Source organism: Chlorocebus sabaeus, chromosome 24, assembly GCF_047675955.1.
Source record: "Chlorocebus sabaeus isolate Y175 chromosome 24, mChlSab1.0.hap1, whole genome shotgun sequence".
NCBI lineage: Eukaryota > Metazoa > Chordata > Mammalia > Primates > Cercopithecidae > Chlorocebus > Chlorocebus sabaeus.
In genome coordinates this window covers 80504126-80520771 of record NC_132927.1, presented here as the reverse complement: position 1 = coordinate 80520771, position 16646 = coordinate 80504126, and the positions used below count along the sequence as shown (strand labels likewise).

Here is a 16646-nt window from a genome sequence, read left to right as displayed (position 1 = left end):
TGCCCCTCCTCAGGGGCCCCAGCAGCCACGCCCTGGGCAAGGCCTGAGGTTTCTCAACACCAGGTGCCAGAACCGGCTCGGCAGCCTGGCATCAGGTTCCCACACCCACATGCATGTGGGAAACACTCAGGGGTGGGGGGCTGGGACCGGGACAGCCTCTCGTCCAGACCAGCCTTAGAGCTACGCCCAGGAGCTGCTCCGCGGCCCTGGGCCTGAGGCCGGTGTGTCTTGAGCCTCATGGCCTGCCCAGGCTTAGCACCCTGTGCTGGCGGAGTCCCTGGAATCTGGAGCACGGTCCTCTGCGCCCTGCCGGGGTGGGGTCCACCCACCAGCAGAAGCTCCGCTCCTGAGCCCCAGGTAAGGTGTGAATCAGGCCCCACGGGGGAGCCGGGCCTGCAGGGCACCGCCCACACCTCTCGCTGCTCCTTCTCCCTGGGCTGGAGGGGCCGAGTGCCAGCATCCAGCATGGGCAAGCAAGCCAGTACCCCACCAGCACCAGCTCACAAGCCACCTCCTCCAAGAAGCCTTTCGGGCTGCTCCGGCCCTCGGTGAGCAAGTGGACCCTGCCCAGGCCCGATACCCGGTGTGCTGCACACGTGTCAGACACACTGATGTGTTCTGGGCATCACACTCCCTAGAAGGTGCTCGAGGGAGCAGCAGTCCCCCTGCTGGAACAGGGACACAGGCAAGGACCCTGGGGAGCTCCAGGGCCTGGCATGAGGGGGCCCTGGGAAGGGTCTGGCAGGGCAGGGGCCTTCCTGGAGCACCCACCAGAAGCCAGGGACAGGAGGGGCTCTGGGCACGTCTGGCTGCAGGGCCGTCTGCAGAAACGGGTGGAGGCAGGTGATTCTGAAAGCCCCCAGCATCTTTGGAGCTCAGGGTGTGAGCCCAGGACAGGAGACAGCGCAGGCTTGAGTCGGTGCCTCCCTGTGGGAGCCTGGCTCTCTCTGCCTCCGTTTCTCACCTGTAGAACCAGGCAGTTTCCTCTGTTCTGTCCTGCTGAGGGGCCCTGGGGCAACAAGCAAGGCCGCCACCGAGCCCGGACTCCCACATGCATGTCTTGTCTTGAGCGCCAAAGATGCCAGGGGCTTTTGGAATCACCTGCCTCCACCCATTTCTGCAGATGCCCCACAGCCAGACGTGCCCAGAGCCCCTCCTGTCCCCGGCTTCCGGTGTGTGCTCCAGAAAGGCCCCTGCCCCGCCAGACCCTTCCCAGGGCCCCCTCATGCCAGGCCCTGGAGCTCCCCAGGGTCCTTGCCTGTGTCCAGCAAATCTTCCGGGAGAGAAGTGGTGCCCCAGCAACCCACAGTCCAACCCTTTCTCCAGGAGGGTCTGCTCCTCCTTAAAATGGGGAGTGGGGAGCGGGGAGCCCCTGCTGCACCGGGAGATTCCCTAGGAAGCACCTCCTCAGGCGTCCAGTGGCCTTGTGGGCTTGAGCCATCAGCCCACTATGACCCAGGCCTGGATAGAAGCCCAGCGTGGGAGAGGGGGCACCTCCAGCCCACCCCTCAAAGACGGGAACAGCTGCTTCAGTCCTGGGCAGGCAGCCCCACCCAGCCCCAGGCGAGGCGTCAAATGCGCCCAAAGGAAGGCCAGTGCTGCCAAGCCCTGGAGCCTCCCCCGGGCTGGACCCCACCTCAGTCAGTCAGGATGAGACACAGGGCAGGTTTGGGGCTGCCACGAGACAGCAGGGGGCCAGGGTAGGCAGGATGCGTCCCGCAGGAGGGAGGGGACACTCCTGTCGCCTCAGGGAGGAGTGCTGGGGTGGGGTCAGAAGGACCGGCCATGCCGGTCATGGACCTGGAGCGGGCAGGAGCCGGGTAGAGTCCAGGAGGCAGGGGCTCCCTCAGGAGCCGCACATCCCAGACGGAGAGACGGTAGGCCAGGGAGTGACTTCCGGGCAGGCCATTGGAGAGGCCCTGCGTCTCAGGTGAGGTCTGGCAGGGCAACGGTCTCTGAGAACAAGCCCCAAGGCTGCTCCTACAGCCAGGGCCAGGGGGCAGGCTGGGCCCTCCAGGAGGAAGCCTCAGGACACAGGACCGGCTGGAGTCAGCCCCACAAGGATGGCTGGGCTGCCTACCGGAACCGGAGGACAGAAAGAGTCCCTGAAACTCCCGGGGACAAGGCACACAGAGGTGCAGCAGAGCCAGGTGGTCATTGAGGACCTCCTAGGCCTGGGGCCAGGGGTTGGGCAGGACACACGAGGGCCAGATGCCCCAAACCTGTCTTCCAGGTCTCCCGCCTCTGAGCCTACAGGGACCTGTGGAGGCCCCCACCTCTGTGGCCACGCAGCAGGCCTGTCCACGCAGCCCTGGCTTCTCCACAGCCCGGGCCAGAAATAAGCCAGGGCAACTCAGAACCAAGCACGGTGCTCTCAAATTCTGCCGAGTCCCAGCCACGAGCTCCCTGTAGCCACCCCTTGGCCAGCACCAGCACTGGGCAGCCACCTGGCCCTGCTCTTGCAGGGCTTACCTGTGACGTCAGCACCCACAGTGGCCAGAGGCGGCAGGTTTGGGGAGCAGAAGGCCGCGAACCTCCGAGCGTCCACCTTGGTCGTCCGGTTGCCCCGAAACAGCTGATTCTGGAAGAAGAGGCAGACCTGCGGGAAGGAAGCGACAGAGCTCAGAGCAGTGGCCACCCTGTCCCTGACCCCTCTGCCCTCCAGCTTCCTCCCTGCCATCAATGGGGTGCCCAGGCCCAGGGGGAGGCGGGACTGTAACCCCACCCACCACAGGCAGAGACCCTCCTGGGAACAGGTACTGCCCCGCTCAGGCCCTTTCCTGCCCTGCCACCTACCCCCAGGCTAACTGGAGCCCACAGAGGCCTGGGGACCCCAGCGCCTGGGGTGTGCAGGTGGCTGGGTGGCAGGAGGGCACCGTACTTCCTTCCCTTCCCACCTGCCCACTGCCCCCATCCCTGTTTCTTAGAGCGCCCTGGGAACTCATCCCAAAGGTGCAGCGAGCACAGCTGATGCTGGAGACCCCCTGCCCACGGTGAATGGGAGTCCCTGAGGCCCTCAGGAGCCGGTGTTGGAGCTCTAGTCAAGCTGCTCAAGAGCCTAAGGGAAAGCCCCTGCCCCAAGGCTGGAGGATCTTTGCACACATCTTCCTGGGATACCACATGACAGGGAAAGACATGGAGGAGGGCAAGGGACACCCTTCAAAGCCATGCTGACTGCAACCTATTTTTATAGAAACTTGTATACATATCTCTAATGTAAATATCCATCGTAGGAAGTCTTATAGAAGCTTTCATACATATCTCTAATGTAAAACTTACATACATATCTCTAATGTAAAATGTACATACATATCTCTAATGTAAAATGTACATACATATCTCTAATGTAAAACTTACATACATATCTCTAATGTAAAACTTACATACATATCTCTAATGTAAATATCCACAACGTAAGATCTAGAAGACAGAGCACCCAGCCATTGGCAGTGGCGTCTGGGGAGGGGCCTGGGGGGACTTTGTTTCCTGGCTGCTCTCGGGCTCCCGCCCCCGCCCCACCTGCCCCGCCTCCGTGCGTGCCAGGCAGGTACCTCTGGGATCACATACTGGCCGGCCATGAGCAGCGCCCCCAGCAGGTTCTCACGGCCGTCACTCCACAGGGCATGGATGGACACCTGGGGGAGAGGCCACGGAGGAGCTGAGGCCTGGGAAGCCCAGAAGCCTGGGATGCCCAGCTCATCACTCCAGGGAAACCTCCAGGCCCAGCCCAGGAGCCCCAGGTGGGGTGTGAGAGAGAGGACCGGCAGGCTTGGACTGCAGCAGGCAGCCTGGAGATGGGTGTCTTGGGGGAACGGGGTGCTCAGAGGAGCTGGGCAGTAAGCCCATCTCCAAGACCGCCAACAACAGCTGCCCCTGCGGACGATGCCAGCCTGCACCCAGGACCTCAACCCACCCACCAGCTCCCTTTACAGGTCCAAGAGCCGAGTGCTGGCAGCAGAGGCCAGCCGGTCCCCATACTGGAGAACACATCCCAGGCCTCCCACCCCAGCTGCCCTGCCCAGCTCCCTCGCTACCCCAGCAGAACTGTGGGCTGGAAGGAGGGTAGTGGGGGTGAGGGGTGGGTGGGCTGTGACAGAAAGGAACTGCCTCGTGATGCCAGGCACAGTACAGCTCCTCCCGCAGCTGCCTGTGTCTAGCATGGGCGACCGTGCCCTATGGTTGACTGAGTAGCGTATCCCAGGAGGGCACAGGTGGCCATGCAGAGGCCAGGGTCTTCAGGAGGAGGCGGCCGGGCAGTGGTCAGTGCAGGGCCTCTGGAGGGAGAGAGCCCTGGCAGGAGGTGGCAGTCCTGGGTCCTGGGTCCTGGGTCCTCCCTGGCTCAGCCCTCATGTGGTGCGTGGCTGTGGGTGAGTCCTTGGCCTATTAGCCTCAGTTTCCCCATGGGTATAACAGGGATAAGGATGCCCCGACAAAGGCCAACATCAGGGAGAGGAGAACACGCATGTGAACATTCCTGGGGCCCGCAGCGCTCATAACTATGCCCTTGATTCCCCTGGAGAGGCCCATGGGACGCTCTGCTGCCCCAGGGCTCGGGAGTGTCTGGGAAGAGGAAAACCAGCTGGAGTCCTGTCCCTCCTTCTCGAGCTCTGGGACAGGAGGTGCTGCTCCCTCCCTAACAGGTGTGCAGTGGGCCCCAGGGAGACCCTGGAGGGACAAGGGAGATGGCTCTAGGTAAGCAGAGTGGGATGGCTGAGCCGTCTCCCTGGACTGCTCCCCGCAGACCTCCTAAGAGAGCCTCCATGGAGTTTTCTGGAGCTGCCACCAAGCCCAAAGGGACATAGGTACCAGTTTCCCACACAAGACCTTAGCCTCAGCCATGGGAAAGGATCCCAACGGGCTCAGGTGCCCATTGCCACCCGCAGGCAACAGGGACCCCTAGTCAGCCTCTAGCCGACCTCCCCTGCGACCTCCCCTTCCACCTCCCCTCAAATCCAGTTTTCCAGAACAATCCACTGGCCTTGGCTTATGGGATTTGTGCTGGGTTAGGTTGAGAGAAGCGGGGAAATTGTGTGCCAGGGCGCCCAGGATGGCATTGCCTGGAACCACAGTGGGTGGACCAAAGAGAGGGACAAAGGCAGGGACGCGGCGGGAGCCTCCCAGTGCTGCTCTGTGTGCAGCCATCCTGCTGCGCCAGATGGAGAGGTGGGCAGCAGCCTCGAGCAAGCATCGGGAGGAGAGGAAGGGATGCCTGGCACCCCCAGGGCAGAGGTGGGCATGGCTCTGGGTGCTCCAGGGCCTCACAGCTCCCGGGGCCACCAGCAGGAGATGACCCCCCCCCCATGAGGCAAGTGGGCTGGCACCCTGGCAGGACCTGAGCATTGGCAAGGCCCAGCACGGGCCCTGCAGCAGCCGGCTCAGGAGCTGCTGGGCTGAGCAGGAAGCCCAGGATCCCGCAGTGGCCGCCGGCAGCACAGACTTGCCCTGTGGCCTCAGGAAGCCCCGATTCCTAGGAGCCCCGGGCCCCTGAAGTTACCTGGGCCCCAGTGAGGATGACGGTCTTCTGCAGGTTCTCCAGCATGAAGGACAGCATCGAGGCAGCAAAGGCCATGGTGTCAGTGCCGTGGATGACCACAAAGCCGTGGTACTGCTTGTAGTGCCTCTGCAGGAGGGGCGCACACTCAGGCAGGCCAGCCCCTCAGGGAGCAGGCGTGGGGGAGGGTGCAGCAGGGGGAAAGGGTCCAGATGCAGAAGGGAGGACTCGGGGGAGGCGCCCATGGGGCCCTGGCCTGGAAGTCCCTCTCTGGAAGGTGAGCACCTGGCGTGGAGTCCTGGGACCCCCCCACTCTCCCTGCCCCGAGGCTTCCATGCCACTCAGGTGCACCCACTGCGCGCTGAGGCTCCCCTCAGAGCACTCGAGAATGAGTCCCTCTGAGGGGCCTCTGCACATTCCTGGAGGGTGGGAGAGTGCCTCACATGGCAGCAGGGGGCTGTGGTGGTGTATGAGCCTCGAAGCCCAGACAGCAGATCAGGCAAGAACACAACGGTGGGCACAAGGACGCCTGCAGGGTCAAAGCACAGCCATGGCTGGGAGCCAGCAGGTGACCATGGAAGTTGCCTGAATCTGGACCTGGGTGGGTGGGCAGGACACTGAAGGGCAGCAGTGAAGCTGGCCATGCAGGGATGTCCTGTGGCCACCACCCCCTGGAGGGTGGCAGGTCCAGGCTGTGGCTGCCAGGGCACCATTCCAAGAGCCCAGGGTCCCATACTAAGCCTGGGCCTGCCCGGTGGGCTATTGAAACACCAAGCCCTGTAGGCCCGGGGCCTGCAAAGGAGCGGAGGCCAAGGAGGGGAAGGGCGCCCTCTGCTGGCCACTCGCGGCAAGACGGCAGGCTGACCCCTGAGCTAAGAAGGCCTTTGTGAGGCTGTCCAGGGCTGGTCCCTGCAGTCAGGACCACAGGGCACCTTCGTGGGCCTCAAACAGCAGTCAGGCCTTGTCCGGTGAGGGCTGCCGGCCACAGATGGAGGAGCCTGTCCTGGGTGGTGCTGCCCCCCACCCCGCTGCTGGGAAGGGGAAGCCTAGGTGTTCCCACTCAGGGGAGCAGGGGGTTTGTAAACGAAGCAGGTGAGAATTGGGACTGGAGAGGGCAGGAGGCCCCTGCCAGGGGAGGCAGCTCAGGTAACATGGGAGCGTGCTGTGGTGGGGGAGAACGGAGAAGAAAAGCTGATGAGGTGGGGGGTGGTTCTGCCTGCAGGGTGAGCACACAGGTCGCTATAAACCACAAGAATCTGCAAGAAGTGCTGTGGTCCTAAATCCACTAAGACCCCAACTGCGGAGGGGACGGACAGAGGGCAGTGAGCCGGTCACCAGCCAGGCACAAGGAGCCTGTCGGCCCTCGAGGTAGCATCACACACCATGCCCCAGCTACTAACGGAGACAGGCTAAGATAGCTGTTCCCGCTGTGTCCTCGCCTGGGAAGTCGACTTGGCCCTCTACGTCCACCCCCAGCTTGCATGAGGGAGGGGGCCTCAGAGTCTTGCCCCCAGCTCTGACATGTGGACCCTGCCCTTTCCTGAAGCTGCCATTCCCAGATGCTCCTAGGCCCCAGGCTGGGCAGGCGGACTCCACCCCAGACCCTGCAGCTCCTCACCTGTCCCAGAGTGTTTCTGTGGGCCACTGCCCATCCACCAGCCCCGCCCATACCCAGAGCCCTGCCCACACGCATAGCCCCACCCACACAAATAGCCCCACTCTCACTCTACAGCCCCACCCACAACACAGCTCCACCCATGAAACACAGCCCTGCCCACACAACACAGCCCCGCCCACACCCACAGCCCCCAACACTCCACAGCCCCGCCCACTCTCCACAGCCCTGCCCACACTCCACAGCCCCGCCCACACTCCACAGTCCCGCCCACACTCCAAGCCCCGCCCACACTCCCCATTCCCACCCTTGCTCCCTAGGGCCACTCACACCCAACAGCCCTGCCCACTCTCCGCAGCCCCACCCACACACCACAGCCCCAGCCAGCACTCCCCAGCCCCACTACCTCGATGGTCTGGGCAACGCGAACCCACTCAGCGATGGTCATGTCACTGGAGTCGAAGAGGGGCTGGCACTCCAGCACGGTGTAGAGGATCCTCTGGTTCGGGGTGGCCGGGCTGCGGGACGGGAACAGCAGGAGGCAGAACTGCAGACCCCTGCTCTGCACCTCCAAATGTCCTGACCTGTTCTGCTCCCCTCTGGCGGAGCTGGGGCCCCTACGTCAAGGGCTCTGCACATAGCAAACTCTCAGCATCCCAGGCACAGGGCCCCTTCCACCTGGAGCTCCCCACAGGGGTGAGGATGTGGGTCAGGATGGGCCACTCCCAGCAGTCTTCTTCCCACAGCAGCTCGGAGAGGGGGGCTGGGACCAGCCCATGCCCCGGCAGGAGAGGCTGCTCCCAGGTCACCCCCAGCTGTGGGGGACATCAAGGAGCTGGGCCCAGAGCAGAGAAATGGAAGGATCTCCATGCTGGGGGCAAGGCCGCCTGGGCCAGCCGGCTCCTGATATACAGGGTGCCTAGATGGGGAGCCCTCATCACACTTGCCGAACCAGCCTGGCTGGGGGTGTGGGAGAAGGGCAGGGAGGGAAGGTGGGACCAGGCACAGGGGCACCCTCAGAGGCTCAGGCTCTGGTGGAAGGCGGCTGCTGGTCAATCCTAAAGCCCTGTGAGCTGAGGGGATGTTAGAGACAGGGGTGAGCAAATGGTTCACGTGGGCCTGGCCAGCAGTGCCCAGCCTCGGGTTCGGTGCCCCCCAGCAGCCATGCCCTGCCCGGGACCAGGAGGAGCCCACACTCACGGCAGCACCAGGATGTCCTCAGAGAGGCCGCAGGCTCGGGCATGCTCTTCGTCATGGAACATGGGCAGTGTCCTCAGGATGGCAGCCAGGCCCGTCCCAGGCACGAGCACTGCAGGCAGAGTCCAGGTGGATGGTGGGGTCAGGGACTGGCAGCCATGGCCTCCTCCTCCCTCACTGAGGGGCAGGACCAGAGCTGGTGGGATGGGGCTCCTGTCTTATGACAGTCAGAGGCTTGGAGGAAGGGCTATGGCTGCCCCTGGGACGCCTCAGAGGGCAGGCCGCTGACGCACGTTTAGAAGCCATGGCTTCCTGCCTTGGAGCCCATGGTGATTCCTCATTTCACACCTGGACAGCCCCAGGAGCTCTGCCCAGGTCTCCAGCTGCTCTACCCCGGCCCTGCCCCTGCTCCCACCCCTTCTCCAAATGCTCAGTCCACACTCCTCACCAAGGTCCACGGAGCTCAGCCTTTGCCTCACTGTGGATGTGCTGCAGGCTCTGCCTGGAAGTCCTGCCTCATCTCCACTTCTCACCTAGTAGGTGCCTCAAGACCCAGATTGGGTCTTGGAAGCCCTCCCAGATGCCCAGGCTGTAGTGCTGTTCCCACATTCTCCCTCACTGACCCTCGAGCTCCGAAAGGGCATGGACTGTGTGACTCCCTCAGGGTCCAGCCCAGGTCCCCTTCCCCAGCTCCCCGACCCAGAGGGCCTCGCACACAGCAAGTAGAGTCTGTGCGAGGTTGGCCCCACCCCTAGCAGCTCTGCCACCTTCCTGCAGCCTCTGCATCTCAGTTCCGTCCCATAAACGGAGACGTGGCCACACCACTCATTCCCTGGGGCCAGCCGCTCAGTGTAAAGCCCTGACCCCTCAGCCACCCCTCCAGGGCCTCCAGCCAGCCCCAAAGCTCCCTCCTGGCCCTCCCTTCCCTCCCCCAGCAGCAATACCTTATCCTGTCCTGCAGACCCCGGCCATGGTCACCTGCTTTCCCCTGTCACCCTCTGCAGCCACACCCATCTCCTATCACTGGTTCACAAACTAATCCCAAACTCGGCGATTTAAAGCAACCCCCTCTGATATCCCTCCAGCCGCACCCCTGCTTGCCGTCGCCCTCCACCGATGGGCTCAGCCCGGTCTCCACATCTCTGCCTGTTAAGTCACCGGCCCCAGGACACCAGCCCCTTGGCCCCATGAAGGTTTACGGCACCCATGATCTTCTCTGGCCTTACACAAAGGCCGGTGGAGCCCCGGCGACGTTTGCCGGAGGACTGGATGATACAGGTCGGCGGAGGTGCAGCCGCTGACAAAATCACCCCGCCAGTAGGGGTCAGCCAGCGGACGGGGGAGGCAGAGCCCACGCGTGTTTGTCTACCCGTCTACCCTCCGAGGCGCCCAGAGCGCAGCCAGGACACGGGCTGCCAGAACAAAGGTCTGGACTCACCAGCCCTGTGAACCCCAAGGACCCAACCTCAGACCCTGGGCATCCAGAGGGCCAGGGTCCACTCCACACTGGTGTCCAAGTGTCCCTGTCTCATGTGCGGTGGGTTGAAAAAGCATCTTAGAAGATGTCCACATCCCAGGGCCCGGCGCAGTGGCTCAGGCCTGGAATCCCAGCACTTTGGGTGGCTGAGGTGGCGGATTGCTTGAGGTCAAGAATTCAAGACCAGCCTGGCCAACATGGTGAAATCCCATCTTTACGAAAAATACAAAAATTAACGGCATGGTGGCGCACACCTGTAATCCCAGCTACTTGGGAGCTTGAGGCGGGAGAATCACTTGAATCTGGCAGGTGGGGGTTGCAGTGAGCCAAGATGGCACCACTGCACTCCAGCCTGGGTGACAGAATGAGACTGTGTCTCAAAAAATTAAATAAATACATAAAAATTAAAAAGATGTCCACATCCCAATCCCCAGTACCTGTGGGTGTCACTTCATATGGAAGTGTCTTTGTGGATGTGATATTAGGGGTCGTGGGGGTCATGGAAGTGTCTTTGTGGATGTGATATTAGGGGTCGTGGGGTGGGAGGTGGGCCCTAAATGCCCTCTTGTGTCTCCTTACAGGTGGGAGGCCACAGGGCATGGGGAGGTGGGAGGCACAGAAGAGAAGGCCATATGACGACAGGGCAGAGCGGCCCTTGGAGATGCTGGGCTGGATGACTGGAGTGATGCGGCCACAAGCCAAGGATTGTGGCATCCACCACACAGTGGAGGTGGCAGGGGCAGTTCCTCCCACAGAGCCTCAGGAGGGAGCAGTACCCTGCAGCACCTTGGCTCAGCCCGGGGAAACCCCTCTCAGGCCTCAGCCTCCAGAACCGAGAATGAACTTCTGTGGTGGTCAGCCGCCCGGCACAGTGGCCACAGGAAATGAAAAGTCACTCTCCACTCCTTGTGGTAGGTGAAGCTGGGGTGTCTTATAGGGAAGGTGGAGGGACACATCTGGTTTGGCTTTGTGGGACATACGTTGCGCAAGGTCACCTCCAGCTGCTGCTGACTCATGCGGGGGAACAGCTTCCAGAAACTTCCAGGAATGCTGCAGAGTGGTAGGCGTGGATATGGGCCCTGCTGTCCCTGCCAGGGGGATGCGTGGGCACCACAGGCGAAATCAGCCAAAGAAAAGACTAAATTCTCTTGGTGTCCTCTTCTCTTGAGCAAAACACTGAATATGTACTTTGCAGTGGTTTGTATGGCTCATACCTGTAAACCCAGAATTTTGGGAGGCTGATGCAGGAAGATCATTTGAGCCCAGGAGTTCAAAACCAGCCTGGTCAATTTCTTTCTTTTTTCTTTTTCCTTTTATTTATTTATTTATTTTTGAGACAGAGTCTCGCTCTGTTGCCCAGGCTGGTGTACAGTGACGCCATCTCCACTCACTGCAACCTCCACCCTCAAGGCTCACGCGATTCTCCTGCCTTAGCCTCCCGAGTACCCGGGGCGTGAGTAGCCAGGATTACAGGCATGCACCACCACACCTGGCTAATTTGTTATTTTTAGTAGAGACGGTGTTTCGCCATGTTAGCCAGGCTGGTCTCAAACTCCTGACCTCAAGTGATCCACCTGCCTTGGCCTCCCAAAAGTGTTGGAATTACAGGCCTGATCCACCATGTCTGGCCAAATGTTCCTTTTTCAAGCCCATACTGTCGCCAGTAGTTTTCTTACCAACCTGCAAGTGAACCACTTTCTAATTCTGGGGCTCCAGCACCTCACCCCGAAGTCAATGTGTGGTACGTCAGCAGCCATTCTAACAGGTATGCAGTGGGATCAGGTTTTTTTGTTTGTTTGAGACAGGGTCTCACTCTGTCACCCAGGCTGGAGTGCAGTGGCAAGATCCAGGCTCACTGCAACCTCCATCTCCTGGGTTCAAGCAATTCTCATGCCTCAGCCTCCCCAGTAGCTGGGACCACAGGCACCCACCACCACATTATGGTTAATTTTTTTTTTTTTTTGTATTTTTAGTAGGGGTTTCACCATGTTGTCCATGGCTGGTCTTGAACTCCTGACCTCAAGTGATCCACCTGCTTCTGCCTCCCAAAGTGCTGGGATTACAGGTGTGAGTCACCGCACCTGGTCAGCCAGAGCAATTTCTTTTATTTTAAGGAAACACCGACTTTCACACCTAACTCTGATTTTGTAAGTCGTATTACTTTTCTCAATGAGGGCCTCCAAAAGCTTTAAGGTCTGCAGATCCTGAACGCTCCGGCCCTGCCTGGAACCTCTTCCTTGGCCCGTCCAGGCAGGTGCCTGAGTTCGCTGGTGACCTGGAAACTCCTCAGCCCCTGCCAGACACCTGGAAGGGAGGGCCCCACTGTCACCACAAAGTCAAGCTTCGGCTCAGAAACTCGGGAACGTATAGCACCCGTTCAGGAAGGAGGTCCAGGCCAAGGGCACAGACCCCGCTGCAGTGACCAAGAAGCCACGGGCATCACTCCACCCACAGTCTCAGCTGCTGGGACCCATGTGGCCAATGGGCAGGGAGCTCCTCTCAGCTGCCTGGCCCCAAAGCTCCGCCCTCCCTGCTGTGCCTGCAAGGAGCCGGGCTCAGGAGGGACTTTGGGACAAGCGGGCAAGTAGGTGGGGCTCCCAGTTTGACACAGGAAGTCTGCAAATTTCTCGGCCGTATGGAATGTGGCCACTGATGCCAGCTTGGGCTTATCAGCCGTTTTTGGATTCACTCTGCCCCTTGACCTGTGATAGCTTCAGTGAACTGAGAGAAGGGATGGGTCGAGGGGCGTCCCCGCAGGCATCGCCTCTGCCCTCCCTGAACTCTGGCAGGGCTCCAGGTGTGCAGCGTTCCACCCACAGGTCGCTCTTTACCAGCAGGCACAGAAGCTGTTCCAACAGGGACAATCCAAACAGCTTTACTGTGGCAAGGCCACCACTCCCCTCTCACCTCCCCAGGGAAGGCCAGAGCCCACGTCAGCAGTGTGGAGGGAGTAAATCATTGACACCTGGCGGGGCTGGGACTCAGGGCAGTCATGGTGGTATGGAGGGGTGGCTCGCCTGGACTCCAGGCCTGGCTCCCTCCCTGGCCTGTGAGTGCTGCCCTCGCTCCTGAAAGCCTTGTCACTTCCCACACCATGAGGGTCTGCATGTCCCCAAAGGATGCCTGACTGCCGTCACACAGCAGAGCTGGCATAAGGGCCCCTGGTCTCCCACAGTCCCGGCCCTCGGGCTCCCCAGCTGCTCCATAGGCGTGCGTGGTCTCCTCATCCAGGAAGACAGTGGGGACCAGATCTCCTGTCTCTTCCTCCTTCGTCTTCTGGGGCTGAACCATGGGCTCCCTAGAAGCCTTCCTGAAGTGGAGAAGGGTGAGCAGTGAGGATGCCGGCGACAGGGGCACAGGAGGGCCTGGGGCTGACAGCAGTGTCCTGGAAGCCCTCAGCGTGGAGCCAGGAGATGCCGCCTCATCCTGTGGTGAGAGAGACCCTCACCTTCATGAGGGCTCTGAAGACACGCGCCCTCGCCGTCTGGGACAGGCTGGCTGCTCCAACCTCACGAGGGGTCGGGGGAGCCCATTCCTGCAGGTTCCTAGAAGTGGATGCCCCACTTGGGTCAGCTAGCAACAGCTAGGGGTGACCTCACAGCCACACGAGGACGGGCTGCTGAGCACAAGCCAGGACCCCAGTGCACAGAGCACCGAGGGATCTCAGAAGGCTGCTTCAGGTCTGAAGACTGACGCCCCACACCCAGTTTCCAGCATCAAAGTCTCTTGTTCCCCACCCAGACGCAGGACCGCACAGCCTCTTTCAGAAATGTGGTTCATGCATGTGAGTGCGCCCACGGGCTGCTGCGGTGAGCACGCAGGGGCCAAGCGAGACAGGTGTGCGGCGGGGTTGCAGTCAGAGTCCCACCTGTCCCTGCAGCTTGGACCAGTCAAGAACTATGTGTTGAGCTCAACGAAATTGCAGGTGGCCACACACCAAGCCTGAAGGGGTAGTGTCAGGGGCGTCGGACCAGGCCCCAGACAGAGTCCCCAGGTCCTGTCCCCGCTCAGGGGCAGCTCTGGCAGGCTCCGGCCCTGCTGGGCTCCCCCCTACTCTTTCCTGCACCTTGCAGGGCTGCTCCTGGCCTGGTCCTCTCCCACCTTTGTCCTGCAGGCTTTGTGTCCTCAGAGAAGCCCTCCCTGGGCTGCCTCAAAACTCCAGCCACCCACACACCAGGCCCAGGTCCTGTTATCAGCCCACAGCCCCTGCAGGGCCCTGGCAGATCCCATCCCTGGGACTAGCTCCTTAATGCGTGCCATCCCTTCAAAGGCAGCCTCTCTCTCTGGCTTGTGAGGGTCAAGCACAGGAACTGTGTCACTCTATGTCAGTGGAGTGTCACACAGGGGCGTTTGCCAAATTGTGAATGACTTTGTTCCATTCACAGGCAGAGGGAGAAGCGCAGAGGAGGCTCCCAGCAGCCTGGACAGCCATGTTCCTGGGGCCTGAGTCCCTCGTGGACGAGTCCCACTAGGCTTTGTCTCCTGGGCTGGGCACGGAGTGGGCCTCCAGAGGGTCTGCACCAGTCACGGTGCGGCAGGTGGAATCTGAGAGCACCGACAGAGTGCTGGTGGCTTCTGAGCGGCCACTTCAGCGGAAAGGGGTGGCCAGGAGGGACAGCTGCTGGGGAACAGGCCGTGAGAGGGGGTGGGGAATGGAGGGGCAGGGAAGTGGTTGGCAGATGGGCAAGGGACAAGAGAATGTTCTGGTCATGCCAGGGGAGGCCCTGGGGCTCCGGCAGAGCCGGAGAGGGTCCCAGCCATCTCAGGAGGGAGAGCTGCGGTGGACACAAGTAGTAGTGTGGGGAGGGGCCAGGGCAGCTGGGAGTGGGAGGAGGAGGAGGAGTAGAAAGGGCTCCCGAGGGAAAGGCAGGCAGCGGCCCATGGAGGGTCGCAATGAGGTTCAAGACGGGCGAGGGGGCTGTTCTGGCCCCGAGGGAGGGAGCACCCCACATCACAGCAGAGCCCATGTGGGGGCCCCAGGAAGGTCCTGCCCTCCTGGGGAGCGCCCAGGCATTCTGGAGGCTCCAGTGCAACTGTCCTCTCCCCATCCTGGTGGCCTCAGGCTCCCCAAGCTACCATCCTTCCTGTGCCCAGCCCAGGCTGGCAGCACTGTGCTGGAGTACCACAGAGCTCGGTGCCTGTCCCAGGCCTTGACCCTACCCAGGCAGAACTCAGTCCGGGTGTAATCGCTGGTCTCTAGTCAACTAGGTCCACACAGGCGCAGAGGAAGCAGGGCTCTGAGGCCACCTCCAGTGTGAACACATGTGTCCCCGCAGATGCCAGGTGGCCCCAGTATCGTGCCAGGCACTGCTGCCTGACCAGGACCCCAGGGAACTCAGGGGATGGGGACACCCTCCCGGGTGTCGCAGGTGAGGGGTCCTCGCAGCCTCCTAAGCCTTCCCGGCTTGTGTGTCCAGGGCAGGAGGGGCAGACCAAAGCCCTGGGACCCTCCTGCCCCACATTCCAGGGCTCCAGGGCGCTGGTCCTCAGGGGCGCAGCGGCAGCACAGGGCGCCTGGCCCCAGGGTCGCAGGGCGCTCCCAAGAGCACGGCGACCACAAGGACCCACCGCGACCTCCTCTGTCCAGGTGGGGGCTCCGCGCGCGGGGCCGGCGGTGGCTGGAACCGAAGGAGAGCGACCCCAACCCGCAACCCCCAACAAGACGCGGATCTGACTCCTCCACAACCCCCGTGGGTGCAGGAGGGTCAGAGGCTCCCGGTCTCGGCCAGATCCAGAGGCCTCCCCCCGCCCAGGGCGCCGGGTCTCAGACTCACCGCCGAGCTCACTCCGCATGCCAATGGTGCCGCCGGTGTAGACGGCCAGCAGCCTCCGCTCGGACCCCACCGCGCGCGCCATGCCGGACCAGGGACCACGGGAGTGGACGGGGGTGCAGCGGGGACGCGGGGCCTGCGGGACTCAGGGACTGCCGGGAGGAGGCCCGGGGCGCCAGGGGCAGCCTGGGAGGGCGGGGCCGGCGGGGGCACCCACGGGGAGGGGGCGGGAGTGGAGTCCGCCCGGGAGGATGGGAGGCCCCGCAGAGTCAGGCGGGGACAGGACCGGGGGGCGGGGTGGGCCCAGGTGACTGTCCAGGCTCGGAGAGAGAGGCGGGGCGTGACGGGGTGGGGGCGGGGCCTGGCGGGGTAGGGGGCGGGGCACGGCCTTGGAAACATGTAGGAAGAGGTGAGGTCTGTGAAGGCGGCAAGGGTAGCTCCTGCCTGAGCAAGGGATTGGGTAGGACCCGCTGGGGGGTGGGGAGCGTCTGTCCAGGGACTAGGGGGCAGCCAGAAAGGCAGGGACAGGGGCGGGGCGGGTCCTGAGCCACCCCGCGGCCATTGGCCCTCCGTGGTGGCCCTGGGTGTTTGAATAGCTGTGACATGTGGTGCCTCGCAGACCGTAGTGCCCAAGGCCCTCCAAGACTTGAGCACAGTGGGGGCTCCGTGTCCTTTCAAGCAGCCTCCACGGCCCCGGTGCTCCAAGGCGGCATTGCTGCCCAGGCCCTGCTGTCCCTCCACTGGGTGGCTGGAGGCAGGCAGAGCTGGACCAGCCCCTCCACATGTGCACGTTCACACACCATCCAGAGGAGCCCCCAGGGCTGGAACTGGACCGGCAGGAGTATCGCCGTCTTGGACAAACACCGCCATTTTAAGTTCCATTTGATTAAAAAACTGCCTAAATCCAACCCAAAACACCTCAGCCTAATAGCTAATGTCAGCACAACCATAAACCACAAGTAACATCTCCAACCAGAAACATGCCAGCCTCGAGATAACCTCCCCTCGGACCGGAGACATTCCAACCCCGCAATAAACTTTCCCTCACATAGAAACATTCCAAGCCTGCGATAAGCTCCCAGCTTCCTAAACCCT

The 16646-nt window shown here is 62.0% G+C and overlaps 1 protein-coding gene across 2 annotated transcripts in view; it reads right to left on the bottom strand.

Moving 5' to 3' along the window:
* ASPG (asparaginase) overlaps nucleotides 1-15705 on the bottom strand; it is a 30489-nt gene extending 14784 nt beyond the window's left edge. The window contains exons 1-6 of one of the 2 annotated variants that reach the window (XM_007987971.3): nucleotides 15555-15705; nucleotides 8307-8415; nucleotides 7513-7624; nucleotides 5495-5620; nucleotides 3552-3635; nucleotides 2473-2599 (exon numbers count right to left, since the gene is read on the bottom strand). In XM_007987971.3, coding sequence (XP_007986162.3) covers nucleotides 2473-2599; nucleotides 3552-3635; nucleotides 5495-5620; nucleotides 7513-7624; nucleotides 8307-8415; nucleotides 15555-15636 — 640 coding nt within the window. In that variant the 5' untranslated portion in view covers nucleotides 15637-15705. The remainder of the gene's footprint in view (nucleotides 1-2472; nucleotides 2600-3551; nucleotides 3636-5494; nucleotides 5621-7512; nucleotides 7625-8306; nucleotides 8416-15554) is intronic. The other variant, XM_073011358.1, reaches the window with a different exon arrangement.
* Nucleotides 15706-16646: the final 941 nt, after the last annotated feature.